The sequence below is a fragment of the Maniola hyperantus genome, chromosome 2 (genome assembly GCF_902806685.2).
Source record: "Maniola hyperantus chromosome 2, iAphHyp1.2, whole genome shotgun sequence".
Lineage (NCBI taxonomy): Eukaryota > Metazoa > Arthropoda > Insecta > Lepidoptera > Nymphalidae > Maniola > Maniola hyperantus.
Genome location: NC_048537.1, coordinates 14,360,572 through 14,384,819, shown reverse-complemented (window position 1 = coordinate 14,384,819; position 24,248 = coordinate 14,360,572). Strand labels below are relative to the sequence as shown.

General features: G+C 34.9%; 1 protein-coding gene across 3 annotated transcripts in view; it reads right to left on the bottom strand.

Annotated features, from left to right (window-relative positions):
- Positions 1–994: 994 nt before the first annotated feature.
- Drl-2 (Derailed 2) overlaps positions 995–24,248 on the bottom strand; it is a 56,115-nt gene continuing 32,861 nt past the window's right edge. For all 3 annotated transcript variants that reach the window (XM_069507238.1, XM_069507246.1, XM_034975929.2), the window contains 9 exons: positions 22,551–22,737; positions 17,004–17,131; positions 14,874–14,989; positions 9,712–9,889; positions 9,260–9,422; positions 7,460–7,603; positions 6,886–7,045; positions 6,469–6,605; positions 995–6,327 (listed from right to left, as the gene is read on the bottom strand). In XM_069507238.1, coding sequence (XP_069363339.1) covers positions 6,216–6,327; positions 6,469–6,605; positions 6,886–7,045; positions 7,460–7,603; positions 9,260–9,422; positions 9,712–9,889; positions 14,874–14,989; positions 17,004–17,131; positions 22,551–22,737 — 1,325 coding nt within the window. In that variant the 3' untranslated portion in view covers positions 995–6,215. The remainder of the gene's footprint in view (positions 6,328–6,468; positions 6,606–6,885; positions 7,046–7,459; positions 7,604–9,259; positions 9,423–9,711; positions 9,890–14,873; positions 14,990–17,003; positions 17,132–22,550; positions 22,738–24,248) is intronic.

The following is a 24,248-nucleotide window of genomic DNA, read 5'->3' as shown; positions in this document are numbered from 1 at the left end:
GGTGTGTTTTCGCGTTTTTAAGAACAAAAGGATGAAGTGTTGTGTTTTATCGTGTCAAAGTTATTCAGACAGACGTTCTGATGCTATGAATGGTATCACATTTCATTTGTAAGTAATTTTATACGTAATTATTAAATTGTTTCTACACTTATTGACATCTAGTGTGAGATAGCTGAACTATGTAGTGACATCAATATATCGATGTCCTACAGCCTACAGTACGGGCGCCCTGGACCCAACACAAAACCGAGACCTCGAGGCCCTAAGCCAAGAAGGCAGGCCTTAGCCGACAACGGCTTAAAGGACGTTACCGGGGAAGCGTTCTTCCCCGCGCCACACCCGGGCAAGGAGGCCATGCCTCGAGGCCCGTACCCCCCGTTTTGGCCTAGGTCAAACGGAGAAGACCCCGCTGCTGGGATATCGATGTTAGGTCGCTAAGCGAGTAGTTTTGCTACTAACCCGCAGATGGAAAATTGAGAAGTGGGCGGCGTTCCACAACCCCTCACCCCGCAAAATGTCACTCGATATTTCATAGGGAAATCTTAATACAACATCTCCTCTTTGTTTCTGCTCTATGGGTAGAGCATTGTTTCTGTCACTCATACCTATGTGACGTTTTGTCGGTCTCAACGACATCTCTGCCGCTATGTCTTTCGAAAGGTCGATGTACAATATTTTCTGCCGGGTCATACTTTATGTTATATACTTTACTGATATTAAGTATACCTTTCTATTTAACAACACTTTTTTTTGGCGAGATTGTCTCACGATGCTTTCTTTCACTAGGCAAGCACGTGATAAATTGCAGGCAAATCAATCACTAAGCTCATTTCGTTTCTTCATTTCTCATTCATGAACTTTTTCATAATCCTGTGTTCATATGAAAGAAGGAAATAAATTATAGGTATTTTCCCTTTGTCATTAATTATAATCGAAATCTGGGAATAAATAAATGAGGGGAAATAGGTGAAGTAAATAAAACTGCACATTTTATTGTAAAATAACATCTTGTTTCGTTCTTATAATTCACAGAAGCTATATTGCGTACATAATACATACATTCACTTACACCTACCTAACTAGCATCATCATACAGTACGTTTACTATAAAATTTTACGTCTCACCAAACGTTGCTAGAATTCGAGAGTCGAAACGCAATAACGTCAAAGTAAAATGGACCTAAATGCCTTGAATTAAAGTCAAAAATGCCATTGATTTTAATTTCGCAACGTTTCCGCTTGGAGTATGGCTTGGATACTGTAGATGTGTAGACAAACTTGAGCTATAAAACAAGACAGTTAAGATCCAGTTTACTATAACGTGGAAGTGTTTCGACACTCGAATACTATCAACGTTGGTGAGACATAAAATCTCGTACTAAGCGTACAGTAGAACCCACTTAACGCGATTTTCATTGTCGCCTTTGAAAGTTTAGGAAGTAAACCAACTTTTAGACAACAATTCAAAAATCTTATAAGTGGGTTCTCCTAGTAACTTTATAGACACGTAACATATGGACTAAGAGCCAGCGCGCGCCAAACCTTCGTTATTTTAAAAATCTGAAAGTTTTTCTGCGTGTTGTCCCCAACACAGGGAAGAACGGTTGTTTGGATGTTTGTTTGGATCATGGTGGCTTTGGTAATAAAAGGTATAAAAAATCTTACGTCAAAATATAAAGTCTATTTTTTTATATTTTTTCAGAATAGTACTATAAATCACGTTATGCATTGCCAGATACTTAGTATCATGGCAAACCCCTGCCAGGTACCCTTGACGTAAGATTTTTTAAACCTTTATTACCTATTATCCCCCAAAGCCACCATGATCCAAACAAAAACCCAAACAAACGTTCCTCCCAGTGTTGGGGACAATACACAGAGAAACTTTTAGCTTTTATAAAATAAAGAAGGTCTGACACGCGCTGGCTCTCTCTCTAATATGACATAATACAATCACAATCATCTGGCACTCACCGTCGAATTGTCTGACATTCAAATCACTCATATCTATTTTCGTACCATTTTTGTTAATGTTAATTTTTTTTTAATAAGACAGAAAAAAGCACTGCTTGAAAGAAGACTAGAAAATAAAGTATTTTTACTATTACTTTTTATGGAATAATATTTTGATATATTACTAATACATTATTATGCTATAACGGAGTCCGAACAAGTAGAAGTGTAAACTACCGACCTCCAATATTGATAAACAAAATTAACCTAACAAATCTATAAAATATAGAAACAAAAACCTGACTGACTAACTGACTGACTGATCTAGGTCAACGCATAGGCATAGCTCAAACTACTGGACGAATCGGGCCGTTTGCCACGCAGATAGCTATTATGACGTAGACATCCCCTAAGAAAGGATTTTTGAAAATTCAATCCCTAAAGGGGCATAAAGTCAGTATATCGTAAAAGTTGATAACTTGCACCAATTTTATATTTCGATACTTGCACCATACAAAAGTTATCAATATAAATATTAAACAAAAAGTTAAACGAAATTTTATTTTGGGTAGGTATCTTAATTTAAATACTTACATAATAAACAGATATTACAGTAATAAACTATTATATTAGGTAGCATATAGCGCATAATTTGTGGACTTTGTAATAAAATACATACTTAGTAATAATATCAAGGTTATTACAGTTAATCTTACGTTAATCAAAGAAGAAACATAGTAAAATAACAGTAACTAAATATTCAAACAATAAGCATAACATAGCAATTCTACTTACATTATTAATTAATATTAGATACATTAATTTAGGATTCACATGTAATTCAAGGATGAATTTGGGAATTCATGAACATTTGAACATTGAGCAATATACGGTGTAGGTAAGTACTTTGTTACTATGAAATTTAACAATGTACAATATGCGTATTGTACCCTTTATTATAGATTGTAATAAAGCCTATGAACAGCAATACTAAGTAGGAAAATGTTTGATATTACAGTAATTGATATTGTTACAAGCTGTATTGAAATGAAAGACAATGATTTTAGTGAAAGGATTTCACTAGTACAAAGATAAACTGTGACGAAATACAATCAATAATACGAATAAAAAAATAGTATGAAAATAGTACTATAAGCCCAAATTAAAATACCTATTAAATTAAACAATAAAATTAAATTGAATTTACAATAATTAAAACTGTTGATACTGCGTAATTCAGATCAAACTAGTTAAAATTGGGTGATTATTATAGATGTTTTAAAAGTGTAAGATTCCCTGAACCCAAAGCAATTTGTTATTAATCTTTGGTATCAATACTTTATGATTAGAATGACAGATTAATTAGAAAAATTGGACTTATAATTAGTTCTTTGGTTGACCTTAATTTTAAAATTCATTTTGAGTATTAAGTAGAACTTATAGCTAGAAATGGATAGCGCTTCTAGCGATCTATGGCCAATTTTAAATTATAATATTTTAAAAATACGTAGAGTTTATAGTAGAGATGAAAGTACATAGATTCAAAACACCGATTTCACAAGAAACGTATATAATACTTACCTTAAAACTAAAGCTCAGTAGAGCGCAAATTAATAAATAACTTTTAAAATATTAGTTCTACCATTCGCATGAAATGCCTAGGAGTTACACGATAACACCCTGTATATTCCATAACGCGTTAAAATATAACATTATAAAAGCATGTTCAAAGAAACTATTTAGAGTACAATTTGATGATAGATACAATGCTATCGAAACTATAACGACATAATTATATTAATGAGGTGTTTAAACAAACAACTAGATTTAACAAAACAAAAATCAGAATATTAAAATTGCATAAACATTGTTGAAATTATAAATAATTATATTTCTGTGCATGACTTCAATATTATAAAACATTTAAGAGGTAGTATGTGAATGAGCAAACAAAACTTAATGTGTTAATTTGGTTAAGCAACCAAAATAAAATTCGCTTATTGTATAATCGTATCTTACTCGTTATACTTACTATAGAAATGTAAACACTTTATGAAATTAAAACAATTTTAGTCTATGGATTACTGCTTAAAATATCGTCATTAGTTGTTTAAGGAAATAAAAAGTCTGAAAAAAAAATACCTCATTTCAGAAGATGAACATGAAACATTACACGTGCTACTCATATAAATTCGAAATCGATTGAAAATCAGCTTACAACTATCATTCTTTAGGATGATTCACCTCAAAATCCTCTAAATAAAGATATTAAACAAAAAGAAAATGCGGTAAATATTAAAAGCAAAATTACTCTCTTCTAAAACACTCGAAGCCCTTTTTGGCAAACATGCCAGGCAAGAGTTTGATCAAGTTATCATACATACATTATAGACTAGATGAAATTGCTTCCCGTAATGTTATGCGGAGTTATAATTGAAAAGTTCATTTCGAAAAACTTTCGCGTTAAATTTTGATTTTGCCACATAATTTATGAGATTGAGGTAATTTAGTTGATTGCTGTACCATATGTTCTATTAGTTAAATATTTTTAGTAGTAGGTAGTACCTATTTGTATTGTGAATTGTGATTGATGTATTAATATTTTCAATAGCGTAAAAGATATTAATGTACAAAATTTTAATAACTCTTTAATGTGTTACTTATAAACAGATTGACATCAATTAATATTTACAACATTCACTATTTTGTCAGTAATTCATTTACATAAAATAGGTGTAATATGACAATATTATTTATGTATAAACCTTGATTAATAGACAATTATTTCTGTGCACGGTTATTATCGAACTTTGGCTATAAGGGATTATTTTTGTGGCTTTTTATAACTGTCTTTTAAAACATAAATGTCTCCTTTTTAATTTGATCTCATTTAATCCTATCGAAATCAGTATGGTTTTATTACTTTGATATTTATAAATATTTTTGGGAAAGGCTATTGAAATAATCCATCAAAACCAATTCGATAATGATACCATGACTAACTACTGTTTTGGTGTTAATCCTTTTGCCGGCCTGGACGGACTTGAATGTCCTCAGGAACTCTAACCTAGCTTACAATTACTAACTTTACTGAATACCACCAATATATTGAAACTATTACATTTAACTCCGTAATACTATTCAATTAATCTCATAAAAAAATTAATTCCGTTTGCATCGACTTTGTATGTACACGTTGTTATGTTGCCTTAGTATGTTACTCTATAGTTACAAATTCATTTACTTATAAAACATTATTTTTATGTACACCTACCTAAATTTAATGAATATTTTCAGTTTAAATTCTTTGGAAAAATTATGCATCATTGTCGATGGGACACTTCACTTCTGTGATTTTTTATATTTCAATTACCCTTTCATACGACCTCTTACTTTTCAAAGCTCTCCGTTTTTTCTACTTAACCCATTTTACTTAATGAAATGCTTATTCTAATTTAGGTTCTATCGATCATCTTCGATTCCTATGTAAACGCTTGTTTTTTTTATATAATGCATATTATCACTTTTGGTGATTAGGAGAATTCTAAGAATTCACTTTGAGTCATATAATTTTCGGTACTATCTATCTTAATTCAGTTCTATCTTACATAAAATCATCATCCATTAAATAAATTGTTACTCTAATTACATAATATATTTCATCATTATCACTTTCTCATTTAAAAATTCACAGTATGTTTTCTCAAGAAATTGTTTAATTAGAATTAAATTGATTTGACATCGTTTATTTTGTAATAATATTTTGTAAATAAATGATGCATCAATTGTTTTGACTAACCTGAAATAAGTATAAATTAATCTTCATTCATTACTTAATGCTTACCTATTCATTTTGAATAACCTATTTTATTGGACGTTAAATAAACTTGAATTATTTCAAAATTGAGACAATTTTATTTTCAGCAGATACATTTAGATTGAAGTTTTCGTCACCAAATATAATAAAATTGTTTTTTTTATTTGTTTAAAAATAATATGGTAGGCACATTGGTATCTCCTGAAATAAGAGGAATGAAACTAGTAAAGCAAGAAGAAGATATTGGCCTATGTTAAGAAGATTATCTTAAAAGATCTGATCTTACCAGTTTAATCTTAATAATAAAATCTTGAGATTATAATATTAAGATTAAGTAAAATTGGATATTCATTCATATTTATAAATTTTGAAAGTCTGAGATAGAGAGTTCGCTTATTAGTCTAAAGATAAAAGAGAATTTATTAACTTTTAAAGATTCTGAGTATTAAATATATGTACTGAGCGTTTGTCTAAAATCATGAAGAGCTGCTAAAAGTTGCGGAGCAGTCGGCCGTACTGATGGTGATGTTGTCCAGCACCACGACATTAGACCATACCTGACAGAATGGAGAACACCAGTGTAAAATTTTATTAAAATAAAAATTAGAAAAATGAGAAATAGAAGAAATCAACATAATAATGATTGACATGACAAGAAAATTGAAGTTATAAAAATAGATAAGTTAGCATAGACTTACAACTCATCAGGACAGTTGTGAGGTTGAGAGGGTCTGTACCCTCCATTGAGGAAGGCTCCAACATCTGCTGCATCTAACTCAGCTAAAGGCGATGCTCCCAGTGTTGCTAGTTCCCATAGAGTTATTCCTAACGACCACTGCAGAAATAACGATCAATATAGATTGTCAATTTATTTAGTTAATTATTATTTAATATTATATATAAATTATATTATTAATAAATTATATAGTATTTAATTATTTTACACGTGAAGGGGTGATACAGCATTATTAATAATTACAACCATTATACCAATCAATATACAGTCATACAGAAACAAATACGCTACAAGAAGTCACATCTTTGTGCTGAACAATTCACCAGAAAAGGTTTAACGCAATTTGTAAATAGGTACTAAACTGCCAATAACATCTTACCACATCTGACGCGGTCGTATACTGATTCTGAAGCAGGGATTCTGGAGCCATCCACTTGACTGGTCTATTCTCATTATCTCCAAGACAATGGTAGTCATCAGGAAACAGATCCCTTGACAACCCGTTGTCTGCCACTTTCAGTCTTAATTTCTCGTCCACTCTGTTACAGGAAATAATTAAATTTGGATTTATAAAGACCAAAAAAATAGCTTTGTCAAAATTTGCAAGAAGCAAAAAAAATATTTTATCCAGAAAGCATGCCTCTTGTAATGCTTTCTCGATAATACTAATGTATAGTACTGGGCTTTCAAGGATTTCTTGCTTTTGCATGCTTTTACTTCAAAATTTTATTTGCATTTTCTTCAATGAAAAAAAAGAAACTAAGCGGTACACGTTGTGTGCCTTGTGAGACACCTAGTTTAGATTTCGTTTGTGATATCTGCAATATAATTTTATTTTCATGGTATTTCGCGTCATTTCACTATGTTCCTAGAAAATTTAATAGTATCAATAAAGCTGTAAGTTTACAATGAAATTCTACATGTTCTAGATATCGCTATTATATGATACTTACATGCAATTTCTGGCTGCAATGTCCGTATGTACAAGCCGTTGTACGTGTAAGTACGCCAGGCCACAGGCGACTTGTGCTCCTAAATCTACCAACTCTCTAGTGGCCGGTGCTGCTTGATGGCCCAGCCGACATGATGTTAGAAACCTGTGTACACGAGTGTTAATATTGGAATAGCTTCCATGCTCTTGTGTATATGTGCGAACTAAATATTACAATCTTAATGGAGTCTTAGTGCTAAAAAAATTTCACGACTCACGAGACATTTTACCGCGATTAATAGCCTCATCTGGTGACAGAAGGGCTGGCATCGGAAATGCAGCCAGTATTCTTGGCACCATTCAAGGCGGGCATGATTTGTATAGTAATTAGATAAGGCTAGCATTAAGTTTTATTGTAATATTTTCATTTAAAAAAAAAAATCTAAATAAATAATTTGAGTTTGGAAAAAAAATCTTAATTATGAGTAAAGTTTATATATTAAATGTTTTCAGGGTTGAATGTATAATACCCAACAGGTCGAATCGAGGTATGAGGCGGGGGGGACACCCCAATCATCGGCAAGTCACTCGCGCTATCCCACAGCGGATTAGCGCGGGGGCTGTGCGGGTGTGCGGGGCGTCTATATGTGTGTCAGTTTCTTTGTTCTACCATAACATCTAAATGCCTGAACAGATTTGGACGTATGGGGTATCATCATCCTACACGACATTGGCTATAAATTATTTTAAAAAAATAGTATAGCAGACCAGTCGTGTTTTTAATTTTTTGTTTTACTTGTTGGTAAGCAAATATTTGAATCTTATCGCCGTACTCAGAGTCGCTAATCGTTACTTAAGATTGAGTTAAAACGAGACAGATTTATGTGAAACATATAGCTCTGTCTCGTTTTAACTAAACTTAAGTAACGATTAAGTGACTCTGAGTGCGGCTGTTAATTGGAAAATTTAAATACATAACATACATTTTATGAATTGTTTACTATTAAATTTTTGAAGTCAATTAATATAATATTGGCAATTAAATTAGATATTTCTAATACCGTATCTTATACCTTCAATTATCCTCATCCGTAATACCTACCCTGATCTAGGGCGCATAGTTAATATTATAATGAAGATTGAATAATTGTTTCAAATTAAATATGAATTTTTAAATCAGATATAGGTACCTTATAATATGGAATCGTGAACAAGACCCCTATTAATAATTCCAGCGTGGTCAACGAGCGGTTATTGTTCATTGCACACAAATTCTATATCATTACGGGATTTTCGGTGATTTTGAATATTGTTGAGGGACGAAAATTATTTCACAATTTCCACATCATTTGGGTAATTATTTACCACTGATTCTGTGTCAATTAGAAAAAGAAAACATAAAGGAATATGTCGTTCAGTAACGTACATACCTACAGTACGCAGCCGAAAATAATGTACATCAACCTTTAGAAGGGACCTAAGGAGATAGCATATTTGTAGAGCGTTGTCCCTGTCGTTGAGACGTATGAGTGACAGAGACAACGCTCTACAAAGCCGAAATTTAATTCTAAAGGCCGACGTACATCACTTTCAGCCGCGTCCTGTATCTACTTTTTTTTTAAACATAATATAAACTGTGCGAATTTTTTCCCAAAGTTCTTAAATCCTGTATCATTATTCCAATTTGGAAAAGAAAAGCAAGGCCGAAGCAATTAATTTAACTATCAGTAGAACGTTTTGTTACTATACTATCGCTATACTATCGAGCAAGACTAGAATTTCTGCTATCAATGTGTTACAGTATACTTGGGACCTTACGCACCTCTTGAGATTAGAAGAATGTGAAACACAGCAATAAACTATGAAAGGTTTCCTGGCTTCTTCTGCGCAAGCAGCCATCGGCGCAAGAACATTGCCGTGAAGCAAACCGCAAAGTCGAAGTCCTTCAGCCACTAGCAGTGCTGCTTGCAACGCTGATGCTGCTTCTAAATGTGCGAAGGAATAACTTATATATATTAATGAATATTGTTATTGAAAAACTTTGGTGTTGTCTTTTTTCCAGGGATATTAACGAGATTCTCTTACTTATAAGTGCCGCAAATTGCTATAGCGCTGGAACCATGTCTCATTAACATCGAAATGACGTCATTTTGACGTCAGCCGAAATAAAAATATACCATCAGCTCGAAACTTCAGTCTAGTGCTGACGTCACTGAAATAGCGGCCACAAAACCGCACAGTAACACGTTCAATTCTTGTAATGTGGCAACTTACCTGAAACAGTCTTAATTAAAACCTCTTCATAGGTGTCGCCTCGTTTAAACACGCCCTTGTAGACCCTGCCGAAGGTGCCTTCATGGACCAGAATCTCAAGGCGAATGTTCGACCTAGGTGTCGTGAGGTAACGGAGCTGTTCTGCTGGATCCGTTATCCGATCTTTGTTCACGGTTTGCTGGTGGAAAAAAGAAATTGGACCCATTTATAGTCAAACCGGCCAGCTAAGGGCTAATAGCAATAAAACTTTTTAATAATAGTGTTTTATACTATAGATTTTTGTCTCCTAGGTTACATAGTCTAGTGGTTGACGTCGGCCTCGTATTCGGGGGTCCGAGGGTTCAATTCTGGGTCGCACCTCTAACTTTTTTGGAGTTAAGCACGTTTTAAGCAATTAAATTTAATTTGCTTTAACGGTGGAGGAAAACATCGTGAGGAAACCTGCATGCCTGAGAGTTCTCCGTAATATTCTCAAAGGTGTGTGAAGTCTGTATATCCCCACTTGACCAGCGTGGTAGAGAGAAGACCCGTGCTCAGTAATAACTTGGTAATGGGGTGATGTTCCCATTTCGCAATTCATTACTGAGCTTCATTGTATTATTACTAGCTGATGTTCCCATTTCGCAATTCATTACTGAGCTTCATTGTATTATTACTAGCTGATGCCCGCGACTTTGCCCTTCAAAATCCCGCGGGAACTCTTTGATTTTCCGAGATAAGAAGTAGCCTACGTGTTAATCCAAGGTAAAAATCTATCTCCATTTCAAATTTCATCCAAATCCGTTCAGCCGTTTTTGCGTGATTGAGTAACAAACATCCAAACATCCACACTTTCACATTTATAATATTATTAGGATAATAATAACAGAGTTCTTGGAAAGATTTAGTTTTTTTAATTAAAAAGATAATCTCCTAAGCTATCAAGGAGATACTCCAGTTTTCTAACTGCAGTGCATTTTTAAACTGCAGAATGCAGATGTATATACTCAAGAGACCGGCCGTGAAGCAGATCTCTGGACTTATGCCAGATTTCGCTTCCTTACTCTAATGTATTTATGCTTTAACTATAACAACTGCACTACAGGTGAATCAATAACAGCTCTCAAAGAAAAACTATTAGTAAGTTCTGCTTGTACCTTTTGTCTATTTATCGGATATAATTCTTATCGAAAATATTATTCGTAAACGTCTCTCAAAGAAAAATTATCAGTAAATTCTATTTGTATCTTTTGTTTATTTATCTAATAATTAATTATCTAGTATAACGAATGATCGCGACTTCGTTTGTACAAAATATCAATCCACCACCTAATCCGTAGGTGTTTTTAAAAATCTGGCCTTTACATTATAAAGAGAACATCTGAACAATTTTTTTAACTTTCAAATATAATAAGATTTCAGCGAAAGAGCAATTAATTAGCAGCAATTGGTGAGAAAAAGGTATCCAGTTACGTCTTCCACCTTCGTTAGCACCTTGCGTAAAGGACACTAATTCATATTTCCAGAAGACTTTCAACGGCGCGATAAATTCACGAACAAAAGGGGTTGCAAATTAAAAATGCCGTTCCGTGCCAAGCCTAATAATCAAGAGTTATCAATTCGCTAGAAGGGACAAGTTAAAGTAAATAAAGATAACACTGTATAAGTAAGTATATTATGAATGTAATAAAATAATTAACACAGATACTTAAAATTTACTTTTACAATAAATAGTTCAGAAGTAATAGTTCAGTAGTAGGATTATCCGTGTAGATTTCTTAATGAGTATTGAATATTTGCATGCTAAATATGTAGTAGAATATGAAGATCGCTTATACTTAGTTATAATTTATTGTAAACAGCCTATGTACTCATATTCAGCAAATAAGTTGTATGCTATATAAAATTAAAATTCGTGCTTGCTGATGAGTAGACAGAAGATACGAGAACAAAACACATAGTTTAAAAGTGATCAAAGTGTCGCACGTTTGAGTCTTCACTTTAGAATTGAAATACATAATTTGTAACGGATTTTTTACATAGAAATGCAGGCAGTATTCTTGGCACCATTCCACGCGGGCATGATTTATATAGTAATTAGATATGGCTAGCTTAAGGTTTAATGTAATATTTTCTATTAAAAAAACTTTGTAGAAATTCATAACAAAAATAACAAAATATTTCATTATTATAATCTTGCAAATTTTATGAAAGTACGTTTGTTATGCCATGCAATTTAATTAACACACAAGAAACACAGTTTAATGAAAATGTTAATCCTTCCAGTGTAGCAATACGAGAGTGAAGCCAAGAAGATCGCTAATTGCATTACGTTTGTATCACCTGAAGGGGGTTGCATCTCGCTCAAATTGGATCCTTAATGAGGTAAAGGGCTCATTTTCTGCGCAATTCAATCTTCCACGACGCTCAAAAAGTTTCAAGAAAGTGGCTCTTGTCGGATAAAATATACAATAAAGCCATCTTCTAATCTTTCTATTTAGTTTTGTGGGCTTTTAAAAAAAAAATTGTATAGTTCCACAAATGAAATAATTTCCTATGATGAATGTCATAATGTTTGTAATAAACAAAAATTTCGGAAAAAGTCTCTGCAAAAAATATGTCTTTTTTCTTTTTTCAAGCCATGTTTTATAAGAGAATGATGACTGAAAAAATATAATAGAGAACGAATCTAGAAATTGAAGTTTTGGACCCGCCTGTATGAAAAGTTGCAGACATGAACCAAAATAGTTTTAAATCAAAGATAATATTATTGTAAGTAACGTTTCTGTGCCCGTTTACTTTTGTACTGCATTTTGGAACTCGGGAAACTCATGTCAAGAGGTAAGAAGACCAGGATTATCACTGTTTTGAATTCAACAGAATTGGAAAATATGATATTATCGTGAGTAGGTATTGTAACTTTATTGAAAAATATATATCATTATAATATTTCCCCTTCATAATAGAAAGTTGTGCTACAAGTTTACCCTCGCGGGAAATACTTTTGGAACAGCCAGACAGTAGACAGACCTGCGAACCTAGTGTATACCAACCTACCTATGTGAAAATTGGCAGTCTGACAAAGGTGAAAAAAATTGATAGGATATTGTTAAAGCTGAAATCCAAATGGCATCAACTCTTAGGCCGCAGTGCTGCATGAGCTGAATTGCACTTTATGGCATCGTAATAAGAGATACTATTGGGTGAGCCTTCTGTACCTGAAAAGTAATTAAGTATTCTGTAGCTATGTCTATAATGACTGGCTTGCCGATGATTGTATCAGCGTGGTGAAGCTCATCATCATCATGATCAACCCGTTGCAGCCTCTCTACAGAGCACGGGTTTTTTGTCAGAGTGAGAAACGTTTTAGTCATATTATACTATGCACGTGACATATAGCCTATAGGCCACACTGGCCAAGTGCGAATTGGCAAACTTCACATCACTTTGGGAACATTATGGAAAACTCTCCTCACGACGTTTTCATTCATCGATAAAGCGAGTGATACTTAATTGCTCAAAATGCACATAACTGTGATCGACTGCTCTGAACTGCACAACAAGCTCTGCTGCGTTTATGCACCCTCTAATTACAGCTATCTCCGCCACCGCTCCAAATTTTTCGTAAGTCCGTTTAGTCGGTAGCGCGCTCCAGGTCACCCATACCGCGCACTTTGGCTGCGCTCAACGCGCTGCTGAAGGAGTCTCCTCGCTGTGACATATTTGCGGACAAATGGGCTAACCTCATGGGTCAGATCTTGCACTTTTGTGAAAATTTATAATTTTGCTTTTTAAAATTTATAATTTTAACAATTTTTTGTAAGTATATTAATTATGTTAGTTAGTACTCGTAGTTTAATTAGTGTAATTGGGCTTTATGGCCGTTCTAATTAAATAATAAATAAAAAAAATAATAATAATAATAACTGCAAAATGTATTTTCGTAGCATGACTCCACTCCACTTACCACGGACTCTGTAGTAAGAATTTATTTGCGTCGATCTACACAAGCCATGTAGTAGTAAGGTTCTAATTTATTAGAGGAATAGAGGAAGGTTGGTTCGTAATTGTGGCTCTTAAACTACCTATTTTTATAGGTCGGACAATGGTCGGACATTACGCAGGTCCTAGATTAATTTGGGGTTTAGGTAACTTACTATGTTTTCCTGAAACAGCATATTAAAGCATGGTTTAGTTTATTAAGATCAGGATTCAATTATATTATACAAGTGACTATTTAGTATTCCTGCGTATTGTTTTCCATTTTATAATGACTGCAATGCAGTATGACTTCGATTGGATCACTTTTCAGCTGAGTATAATATGTACCTTAAGCTGCATCATCATAAACCCATCGCTAGCTCACTGCTGAGCATGGGTCTTCCTCTAAGAATGAGAAGGTTTTGGGCATAGTCTACCATGCCGGCCAAGTGCGCACTTTATACAACACTAGCTGATCCCCGCGGCTTCGCCAGCGTAGATTTAGGTTTTTAAAGATCCCGTATAGCCTATGCCACTCAGGAATAATGTAGCTTTCTACTGGTGAAAGAATTTTTAAAATCGGTTCAGTAGTTCCAAAGATTACCCGCTACAAACAAACTTAACGACATTACCTCTTTATATAATAGTATAGATATAGATATAGATAATAGTATAGAAGTATAGATGTAGATTACGAAAAATCTCATACATGCCGGTTTGTTCACGATGTTTTCCTGTACCGTTAAAGGAAGTATTTAAAAAAAATATTAACACGCTTTTACATTTATATATGTCAGCCTTATTGTAAAGTGATATTTAATTGCATAAATAACGCACATAACTCCATAAAGTTAGAAATGCCCGGGAGGCTGTCGTCTTAACCACAAGGATAATATCACTACCTACTATTTGATGTCTAGAACAAAAACCTGTGATATAGGTGATTGGAGATAGTTGGCAAAGTTATCGAAACAATAATAGGGATGTGCCATAGCCCGTACTAACCTACTCATAGTAACTACTACTGTCATGTAATTTATATCGACACCTTTTTGGATCACCAACAATCTTAATATCAACGTCGTAGGCCCAAGTGGCATTGTACCGGAATATTTTTACCAAACTCGCCCAAAGATAAAGGTCTTTTTACAAAGTCCATTTCTAATTAGTAAAGTTTAAAGAAAGCTGCACAATGCACAGACCTGTGAAACATGTGTTAGGTTGGAAGCTGCGTAGTAGGAAACCCTCGACTCGGGCTTGGCATAGATGTGTTCGCCGATATGAGTTGTAGCGTATGGAGACGGAGATCTTCGACTTCCTGAAAGAAATTGTTTTGTGAACATCTTTTTTTATTTACTTACTAAAGATTACAAAAGAAAAAGAGATAAAAATATTGTCATAAACTTTATATAGGCAGAAAGCACTGCTATATTAGAATTTTAGATTTTATTCAAATTCAAACGTTTTAAGACAAGTGTATGTATTCGAAGCGCTCTACATATTATTTGAGTTTGACTAATATTTGAATAAAACAAATATTAGAAAAATATTTTACAGATTATTATTGGATCCTACAAATAATAGTTTGTATCTGTGTTTTGTCAGATTTTCATAAAAAATAAGTAGTTTTCAATTTTCAACGAGCCCGTGTAACTTTGAAACTCATACTTTGAAATCACACAACTCCGATTTAAAATACGTGCTGGGGATTGAACCCCAGACCCCCCGAATTGGAGACCGATGTTTTAATCACTAGGCCGCCGCGCCGTCGCGCGTCGCTGCCGTCGCGTCGCCCTCTTCATTGCGAATCACTACCCAATACCCATGTTATTTTATCAATGCGAAAGTGTGTTTGAGCTCGGAAGCGGCGCCATACATTTTCGTTGTGTTTAGTAACCATACGTCAATCGCTTCGGCTGCAACCTTCGATAAAAAACATTCTATAATAGACCCATGAAATAAACCCATGGAATTCTATTTTTAAGTTTTATTTTATGTGGTTGATGGAAACAACAAAAAAATAAGTTTCACATTTAATAAACAAATTCCTTTGAATGAAACAACTAAAATAAATTATTAAGCTAGGCCGTTTATTAATTTGCAATGGGCTAAACCAGTACAAAGGAACTACGTACAAATGCAAATTGATTATTTCGAGTGAAATTGTTCTCAAATGAATAAATAATAATAGACCCAACTGACGCTGTTGAAAGCCGATAAAGGTGCAATACAAAAATTTAATTCCTGCCCGTTTTAATATCGATAAAAGGATAGTCCGGGGTCCATATTGTGCAATCATTCATTATTCATAATCAGCTTTTGAAAAGCGCTAGTGGAAATTCTCTTTATCATAGCGATTTAAAAAATGTATTAAAAGAGTATGGGAATAATTTTGGAGTTGGGACATTTCACAACTCCAAAATTATTCCCATACTCTTAATCGTATCCATTGATACGATTATAAATTTTCCCAAAAGCTTCACTCGCATAAAAATTAAATTAATTATGTTTGTAGTTACACTACTTCTATTAACATAATATTCACGTAGTATTAAGCCACCATTAACCTAATTCTCCTTCCATCTCTGCCTTTTTGGAAGTAGTTTTTTTCAGCTTTATCTCGAAAACGGTAATATAATATACAAATTTTTAAAATTGGTCAGATTGTAATAAGTCTACCATACTCCTTCGGAAAAATATCAAATCTTGTGCGTAGGTTCGTATGAACTACCTGAAACTAGGCCTGAACTGATCTGCTACATGATAGACTGACTGACTGATAGGCTACATTTTTATCCCGGAAAAATCAAAGAGTTGCCACGGGATTAAAAACCTAAATCTACGCGGGCAAAGTCGCGGGTAATCCATCTAGTCCCTGCCCATATTATAAATGCGAAAGTATATGTTTGTTTCTTGGTTTATTGGTTTATCCTTCAATCACGTCGCACCGGAGCAACAGATTGACGTCATTTTTTGCATGGGTATAGTTGAAGACCTAGATAGTGACATAGGCTACTTTTTCCCGGAAAATTAAAGTGTTCCCACGGGATTTTTAAAAACCTAATTCCACGCGAACGATCTCGCAAACATCAGCTTAGCTAACATAATATATTAGGGTTCTGTATTTTTTGTTGATTTTGTCAAGCACTACCATACCATTTTAGCGCTTTGTTTTTTATTACTAATGCGTCTATCTTGTTATTTATCTACTAGAAGATACATGAGGTGGTACGGAACCTTATGTACGTAGAACTTGCACTTGGCTGGTTTTTAAATGTGAAAAAACTATTATGAGAAGAGGAAACATTAAAATAGTAAAAGTAGCTACTTACCGAAGGGAAACTTGTGCAGACTGGCTATAGTTGCATAGGAGCCCGTGGAGCTAGGCGGTCTGCCAAGGGTGTCTAGCCGTAACAGCACGTTCTGATGGCTGCCGTATGCCGCGGTAGTATACGATGTACTAAAAATAAGATACTTAATTAGCACCTTGTATTGAACGTTGTATAGTTCCTTTTTTTCCAATTACTGAACCAATCGTCATCATCTTGATCAGCTCATTGCCGCTGTCTACTGAGGACATGTCTCCTCTTAGAATGAGAAGGGTTTCTCACCGAATGCGGATTAGCAGATTACACACACCTTTGAGAACATTATGGAGAACTTTCAGGCATGCAGTTACTCGATTGTGGCAGAATGACAGCTACAATGTCACAATCGCAATCACCTCTGATTGGTCATCACTCGCTCACTATTGGCTACAATGCATTGTTGGAACAAGAATCGCAGAAATTCAGCCAATCACAACAATTGAGATTGTAATAATGATTGATGCAGGTTTTACGAAATCGACCTACAGGTTTCGTCACAATGTTTTCCTTCACCGTTAAAGCAAGTTGTATATACTTGTTTTGTGAATATATCATAATAATTATGTTATTAATACTTGTGAAACCTGTCAGTTATTTTGAGTAACTTATGTTTATATAATTTTACTTTGTTTGAAAGCGCACACCAAATTCATGACTAAATAATTGTAGATTGTAGATATTATGTTTATTTTTTTGGTCCAAATTGTTTTTTCTGAATCGAAAAGTTATTGATCCTATGGAAGTTAATATTAGTAAATACACGTTCCTAATACGAGTACCTAAGTATATTCTGTAATCCCACAAATATACATGAAAAATAATGGCAAAGGTAGTGTGCAAAAAAACCAGCCAAAGAAAAACGATACGCGAAACCTTTCAAGGTTTGAGGTTAGATTCCAAATCCAGACAAGCCGCGCGGCTGAGGTGTGGTGTGTGGTGTTATCGCTATGTATGGAAATGAAAAGGGAATAGGCAAGTACAATGTAAAAATATTTGCGAATATTTTGTTACGAATATATCGAATATATCGAAAATTTTGCTAGTTTGGGAACCCCATCATCACTACGCGTCGCCCGTCACTATCCATCCATACTAATATTATAAATGCGAAAGTGTGTCCGTCTGTCTATCTGTCTGTCTGCTAGCTTTTCACGACCCAAAAGTTCAACCGATTTTGATGAAATTTGGTACAGAGTTAGCTTACATCCCGGAGAAGGACATTTTGATCCCGAAAAAATAAAAAATTCCCACGGGTTTTTAAAAAAACCAAAATCCACGCGGACGAAGTTGCGGGCATCATCTAGTATTATAAATGCGAAAGTGTGTTTTTTGGTTATTCCAGCAATCACATCACAACGGAGCAACTTTTATTTTGGTCCCGGCAGAATACCAGCGCTCAGGTTTTATTCTTAAAACCTGCAGCATTAATGCTGAGCTGGGGCCATTTCATCTTGTGCCAAGTGGGTGCAAGGACTAATTTTAGATTAAATTAATTATTAAATACTTCTTATTATTTACTAACTACTACCTACTAACCATTAATTTTAAGTTTGTTTGTACCTACCTTAGGCATAAGATGAATAAACTAGTTTTCTTTCTTTCTTTCTTTCTTTCAACGCAACAGATTAATGGGATTTTTTTCATGGTTATAGTTAAAGACCTGGGAAGTGATATTGGCTAATCTTTATCCCCGAAAATTACAGAGTTCCCACGGGATTTAACAAATCTAAATCTACTCGGGCGAAGTCGCGGGAATCATTTAATATTATTTACCTATATACTCATATACGCAACAATTAAAAATTAATCATCTTTTTTTTCGTAGGAGGGGAAAATCCTCTTGGACATAGTGGCGGACTCTTCGTCGTGATCAACCCATAGCCGGCTCACTACAGAGCACGGGTCTCCTCTCAGAGTGAGAAGGGTTTTGGCCATAGTCTACCACGCTGGCCCAGTGCGGATTGGTAGACTTCACACACCTTTAAGAACATTATGGAGAACTCTCAGGCATGCAGGTTTCCTCACGATGTTTTCCTTCACCGTTAAAGCGAGTGATATTTTAATTACTTAAAAACGCACATAATTTTGAAAAGTTAGAGGTGCGTGCCCGGGATCGAACCCCCGACCTCCGATTGGAAGGCGGACGTCCTAACCACTAGGCTACCACAGCTTCCGCCGGACTCTTACTGACTAAAAATCCCTCCTTTCTCCAAGCAATAAATGTTCCCGCCGTGTTGGCCTACAATACTGCCGTGGTCTCTTCCTTCTCTTTCATCTTTCTCTTTTCTTTCAATTATGGCTTCCATATATTTCTGGATTATCACCCACTTCTTTTTTCTCTTCCAGCATTGTATTTATAAGGCTCTCTACCCCAAACTCGCTTCCCAGCTCATCCACGACATTCTTTCTCTCTTCCTCAAACTAGGACAACAGAACTAAACAACATAGACAAAAATTAATCATCTACTGGATAATAATACTATGTACAGGATACTAAACTAACTGAACTACTAAGTACACGGTGAACTATCTAAATAAAGCTGGGCAAAATTGCACATTATAATATCGAATAACATACGGTATTACTCGTACAAACATTATTGGTCGACGCTCATGCTTGATGGATGATACGGAAGGCTCTATCGATAGATAATAAATTATCCAGTGACGTTTAATTGCGCACCGCTTTAGTGTTCCACAATGAAAAATGGTTTGTACCTACCTACTCGATTATTGGTGAAGGAAACTTTTGTATATTTAATGTCTAGTGCATATTTGTACAAAACTTATTTAAATAGTCATTCATTTTGGTAGAGTACGTTGCCATTAAAATTTCAAACAATTTTAGACTCTGGTCTATGCAGTGTACTATTTATATTTTTTTGTATTTTGCAGGCATACACGAAAACGTGCAGCCTAACTGAAAAAACCGTGGGAACTCTTTGGTTTTCGAGATAAAAACATGATAAAAATTGGCCTATATCCCTCTCCGAGATGCAAGCAAGCTATCTCTGTTAGATATCAGTCAAACTCGGTTAGACAGACAGACACTTTCGCCTTTATAATATTTCTATATATGGATTGAAGAATTGGAATAAGATCGTGCACCAAGGAACGCATATTTTGGAATGAAGATAATAATTTTCCAAATAGATAAGATAAAAAACTTTTTCCTGCGCATGCCTAGACTTGCCCACTTTCTATTATGGAATTTATATTTACTTAATCCTTTTCAGAAGACCAACCACGAGGTCCCACCTTGTAATCTTGAATCAAAAGATAATTTTATAATAAGTACGTTTAAAAATGCATGTTAACAGAAGATAAATAAATAAAGATTTCAAATTGTCGTTCAAAAGTTCTTGAAGATAAGCTATAAAAACTTTTTATAAAATATAATAAGTATAGTTCTATAAAGAACAACTCATAAAACGCTTACAGGACCTTCGTGAAAATTCTCCATTAATTATTTCTCGTTTGACAGCGTCTCGTTTTGAAGATGATTCTACCCAAAGTTCTTTTAATTAATTTGTTAAAGTTGAAAAGTAAGATAACTCTATCAAGAGCTCTTCTATTTCTTTAGAAATAAGTTTAACTCATTCTCACGTCGACGATTAAAATAAAAAACAAAAGCCCCGAAATAAGTTTAATACCTATTAAAAAAAGAAACGATTTAATCTTTTTATGATTATATCATTAGAGTAACAATTAAAGAAGATTTTAATAATGTAAATCTCACAAAATTACTTTAAAGTCGAGGTCTTTTGTCGAGATGGCAATCGGAGTATGAGGCTGGGGGACGCCCCACACACCCACAAGTCACCCACCACGCTATCCCGCAATGGGTTAGCGCGCGGGCTGTGCGGGTGCGCGACGCGTTCCATCCCCGATTGCCATCTCGACCTGTCGCGTACTAAGTATATCTATTTAGTTTTATTTGAACCAAAATGAAAAAAAAAAACCTTATTATTATTATTTATAGCAAAATTATTATAGGTCTACACATCTGTTCATAATATTTTGTTTTCTTATAAAAAAATATTGAAATAATATTTATTCTATACACTGTAGAAATTCTCTATAAAAATAATAAAATGCGAAGTATTTTTTCAGCGGAATACATTTTAACTTTGACGCGCCTACATTCAGTATTGTAGATGTTTGAAAACTAGAGCAACTGTGAAGTTGGAATCTGTTTAGGCGCTCCTCCCACGTCCGACAATTGGTGGCCGATTTTTGTCAGCGAAAAATGAAACATACAGACAATATTTAAACGCACATGTCCTACGTCAACAACGAAATCGCTGCATCCCGGCCGATCCAATACAAGTGGAAAATGGAAAGTTCAGAAATTTACCTATGCGCTAACGCATAGGCACTATTCGCCGAAAGTCGACCGCGTGCACGTGCGAACCGCTTTAATAATCACTGAGACATTATTGGATCAACCCAGAACCTTCTTTTTTCGTCTGTTCCTCAAATATAACGAAACACACACCTTTCACTGTAAGCCCACTACCTCTGTAAATTCATGACATGCACTGCCCACGATATCCACTGGCAATGTGACGGATGTGTGCGTTAAATCGGCCACAAAATCTGTGATAAATGTTGGCAAAACCGGCCCAATAATCAAACCTATACAAAAAGTCTGACGTGGGCGAAGCGCCTTGTGAAAATTTTATTATAACAGCGTCATTATTTTGGTTGGAGCTTTATAGCCGTCCAAACCATTGCCATGTTTTTATCCCAGTTGAATTAAAGCATACGTATATTTTAATTGCGGCAAATGTGGATGACCGTTTTGCCAATAAACCGCGTTCTGTCAAAAATACATTCAAAATAATGTTAACAACTACGATAAATATATTATAAACTAGATGATGCCCGCGACTTCGTCCGCGTGGATTTAGGTTTTTGAAATCCCGTGGGAACTCTTTATTTTTCCGGGATGAAAAGTAGCGTATGTCCTTCCCCGGGATGTAAGCTAACTCTGTACAAAATTTCATCAAAATCGGTTGAACGGTTGGGCCGTGAAAAGCTAGCAGACAGACAGACAGACAGACACACTTTCGCATTTATAATATTAGTATGGATTATAATGGGCGCAATTTTTTTAATAAGTTCTGTTAATAATATTAGTCTTGCCATTTTGTTTGTACCTACTTGGCTGAGGTATTATAACTACTCTTTATTTGAATGATTTATGTGGGCATATAGATGCTACAAAATTAAAGATACCTACTTAGTTCAATCTTTTGAACAACTAGCGATCGTCAAATAAAATGTGCATCCATAAGTTGTGCGTAGCTTCTATTGCAGGCTTAGTGGTCTGTGATTGCATCAAAATTACAGGGTGCGATTCACTTTGCCTGCTAGTACCTACTAAAGTGTGATAACGCTTATGCATCCTTCTAAATCACTACCGGCAAGTAGAGTCACCTGCACTAATGAATCCTATCAAGTTATGGCCTTAAGTTACCAACTTCCACCGTAGAGAAAGATACTTACTGTATGGAGTCATGGTGACGAGCCTTGTTCCCTCGTTTGTACAGAGTCCCAGCAGCAGCGGCCCCTGCCAGCAGAGCTAATGCAGCTGCAGCACAGCCTCCAGCCGCGAAGAGCACGCCACCTGAGCTTCTGTTAGAATCGCCCGCTAGTCTTGCTGTTTCGTTGTGCGTTACTATTGTTGATAGGCCTGTGAAACAAGATTTATAGTGAATTATTATTACATATTAAAACAAAAATCTGTGATAGCCTAGTGGTTAGGACGTCCGCCTTCTAATCGGAGGCCGGGGGTTCGAACCCGGGCACGTACCTCTAACTTTTTGGAGTTGTGTGTTTTAAGTAAATAAATATCACTTGCATTAACGGTGAAGGAAAACATCGGGCGGAAACCTGCATGCCTGAAAGTTCTCCATAATATTCTCAAAGGTGTGTGAAGTCTACCAATCTGCACATGGCCAGCGTGGTAGACTATGCCCAAAACCCTTCTCACTGTGAGCACAGCGCATGGGTTCCCTACCCATGCTCTGTGAAAAAAAACACTACCTATAAAAATTATAAAGTCAATAAAGCACCTAATTTGTTTTCATAAATGCGAAAAGTATTCACCGAGCAAATCCCTCGCAATATTAAGTGAAACCCAGTAAATGAGATATTAGGTATAATAGAAAAACTTTGAAGAATAAGAGGGAGAAATACGGGATGTAATAGCAGTTATCCAGGTAGGTTTTATTAAACATCATCTCGTTTTCAAACTGAGCGGAAAACTTTACAAGTTGAAGATTAGATTAAGTAGGAAAGCGTAGGTACAATGAGGATTTTATTGGCTTTCTGATATACCTTTAATTTAGTAGGAACTTTTTTTTAATAGAGATAGCGAGCAAACGTGCAGGCAGGACGGGCGGGGCGGGCGGAACTTGTAATAATAATATGGCTTACAATTAAACAAATAAACGTTTTTCTGTCTTTCTTTCTTACAAAGTCATCTTTCCAATGGATTTTCGACAGTTTTTAGGGTTTCGTACCTCAAAAGGAAAACGGAATCCTTATATACTCATATACTTTGTTGTCTGTCTGTCTGTCTGTCTGTCTGTCAAAAAACCTACAGGGTACTTCCCGTTGACCTAGTATCATGAAATTTGGCGGGTAGGTAGATTTTATAGCTGACATTTGGGGAAAAATCTGAAAACCGTGAATTTAGGGTTGTGTTACACAAAAAAATTAAATTGTGGTCATAAACTAATAATTAGTATTTTAATTTTTTGAAGTAAGATATCTGCATTAAATGGGGTATCATATGGGTCATCATATGCCTGACTCGCACTTGGCCGGTTTTCTTAACTTGTCTCATCTGCTTTCGTAAGTCTTTCAACGAATCAACTTTGATTTTTTCAAAGGTTTTCACGAATATGCTAGGTTCTAATATGCGCGTGCACATACGAATGTAAAGGAGATACGAGCATACAAAAATGTTATGATGTTATATCAGTAAAACGTGCGCTTTATGATATGACATTATTATATTTTTCGTGTAACTACTGTACCATCCAAGGTATTAACTTGGGTATTTTTAACAGTGACAAATAATAACAAACGTGCTAGAATATATTCTCTAGAACTTTCTCGAAGCTGTTAATATATCAAAACTTTTAAACGCGGCAATACAAACTAGTTCCGTACGGAATTTCTCATTTACAAAACTAA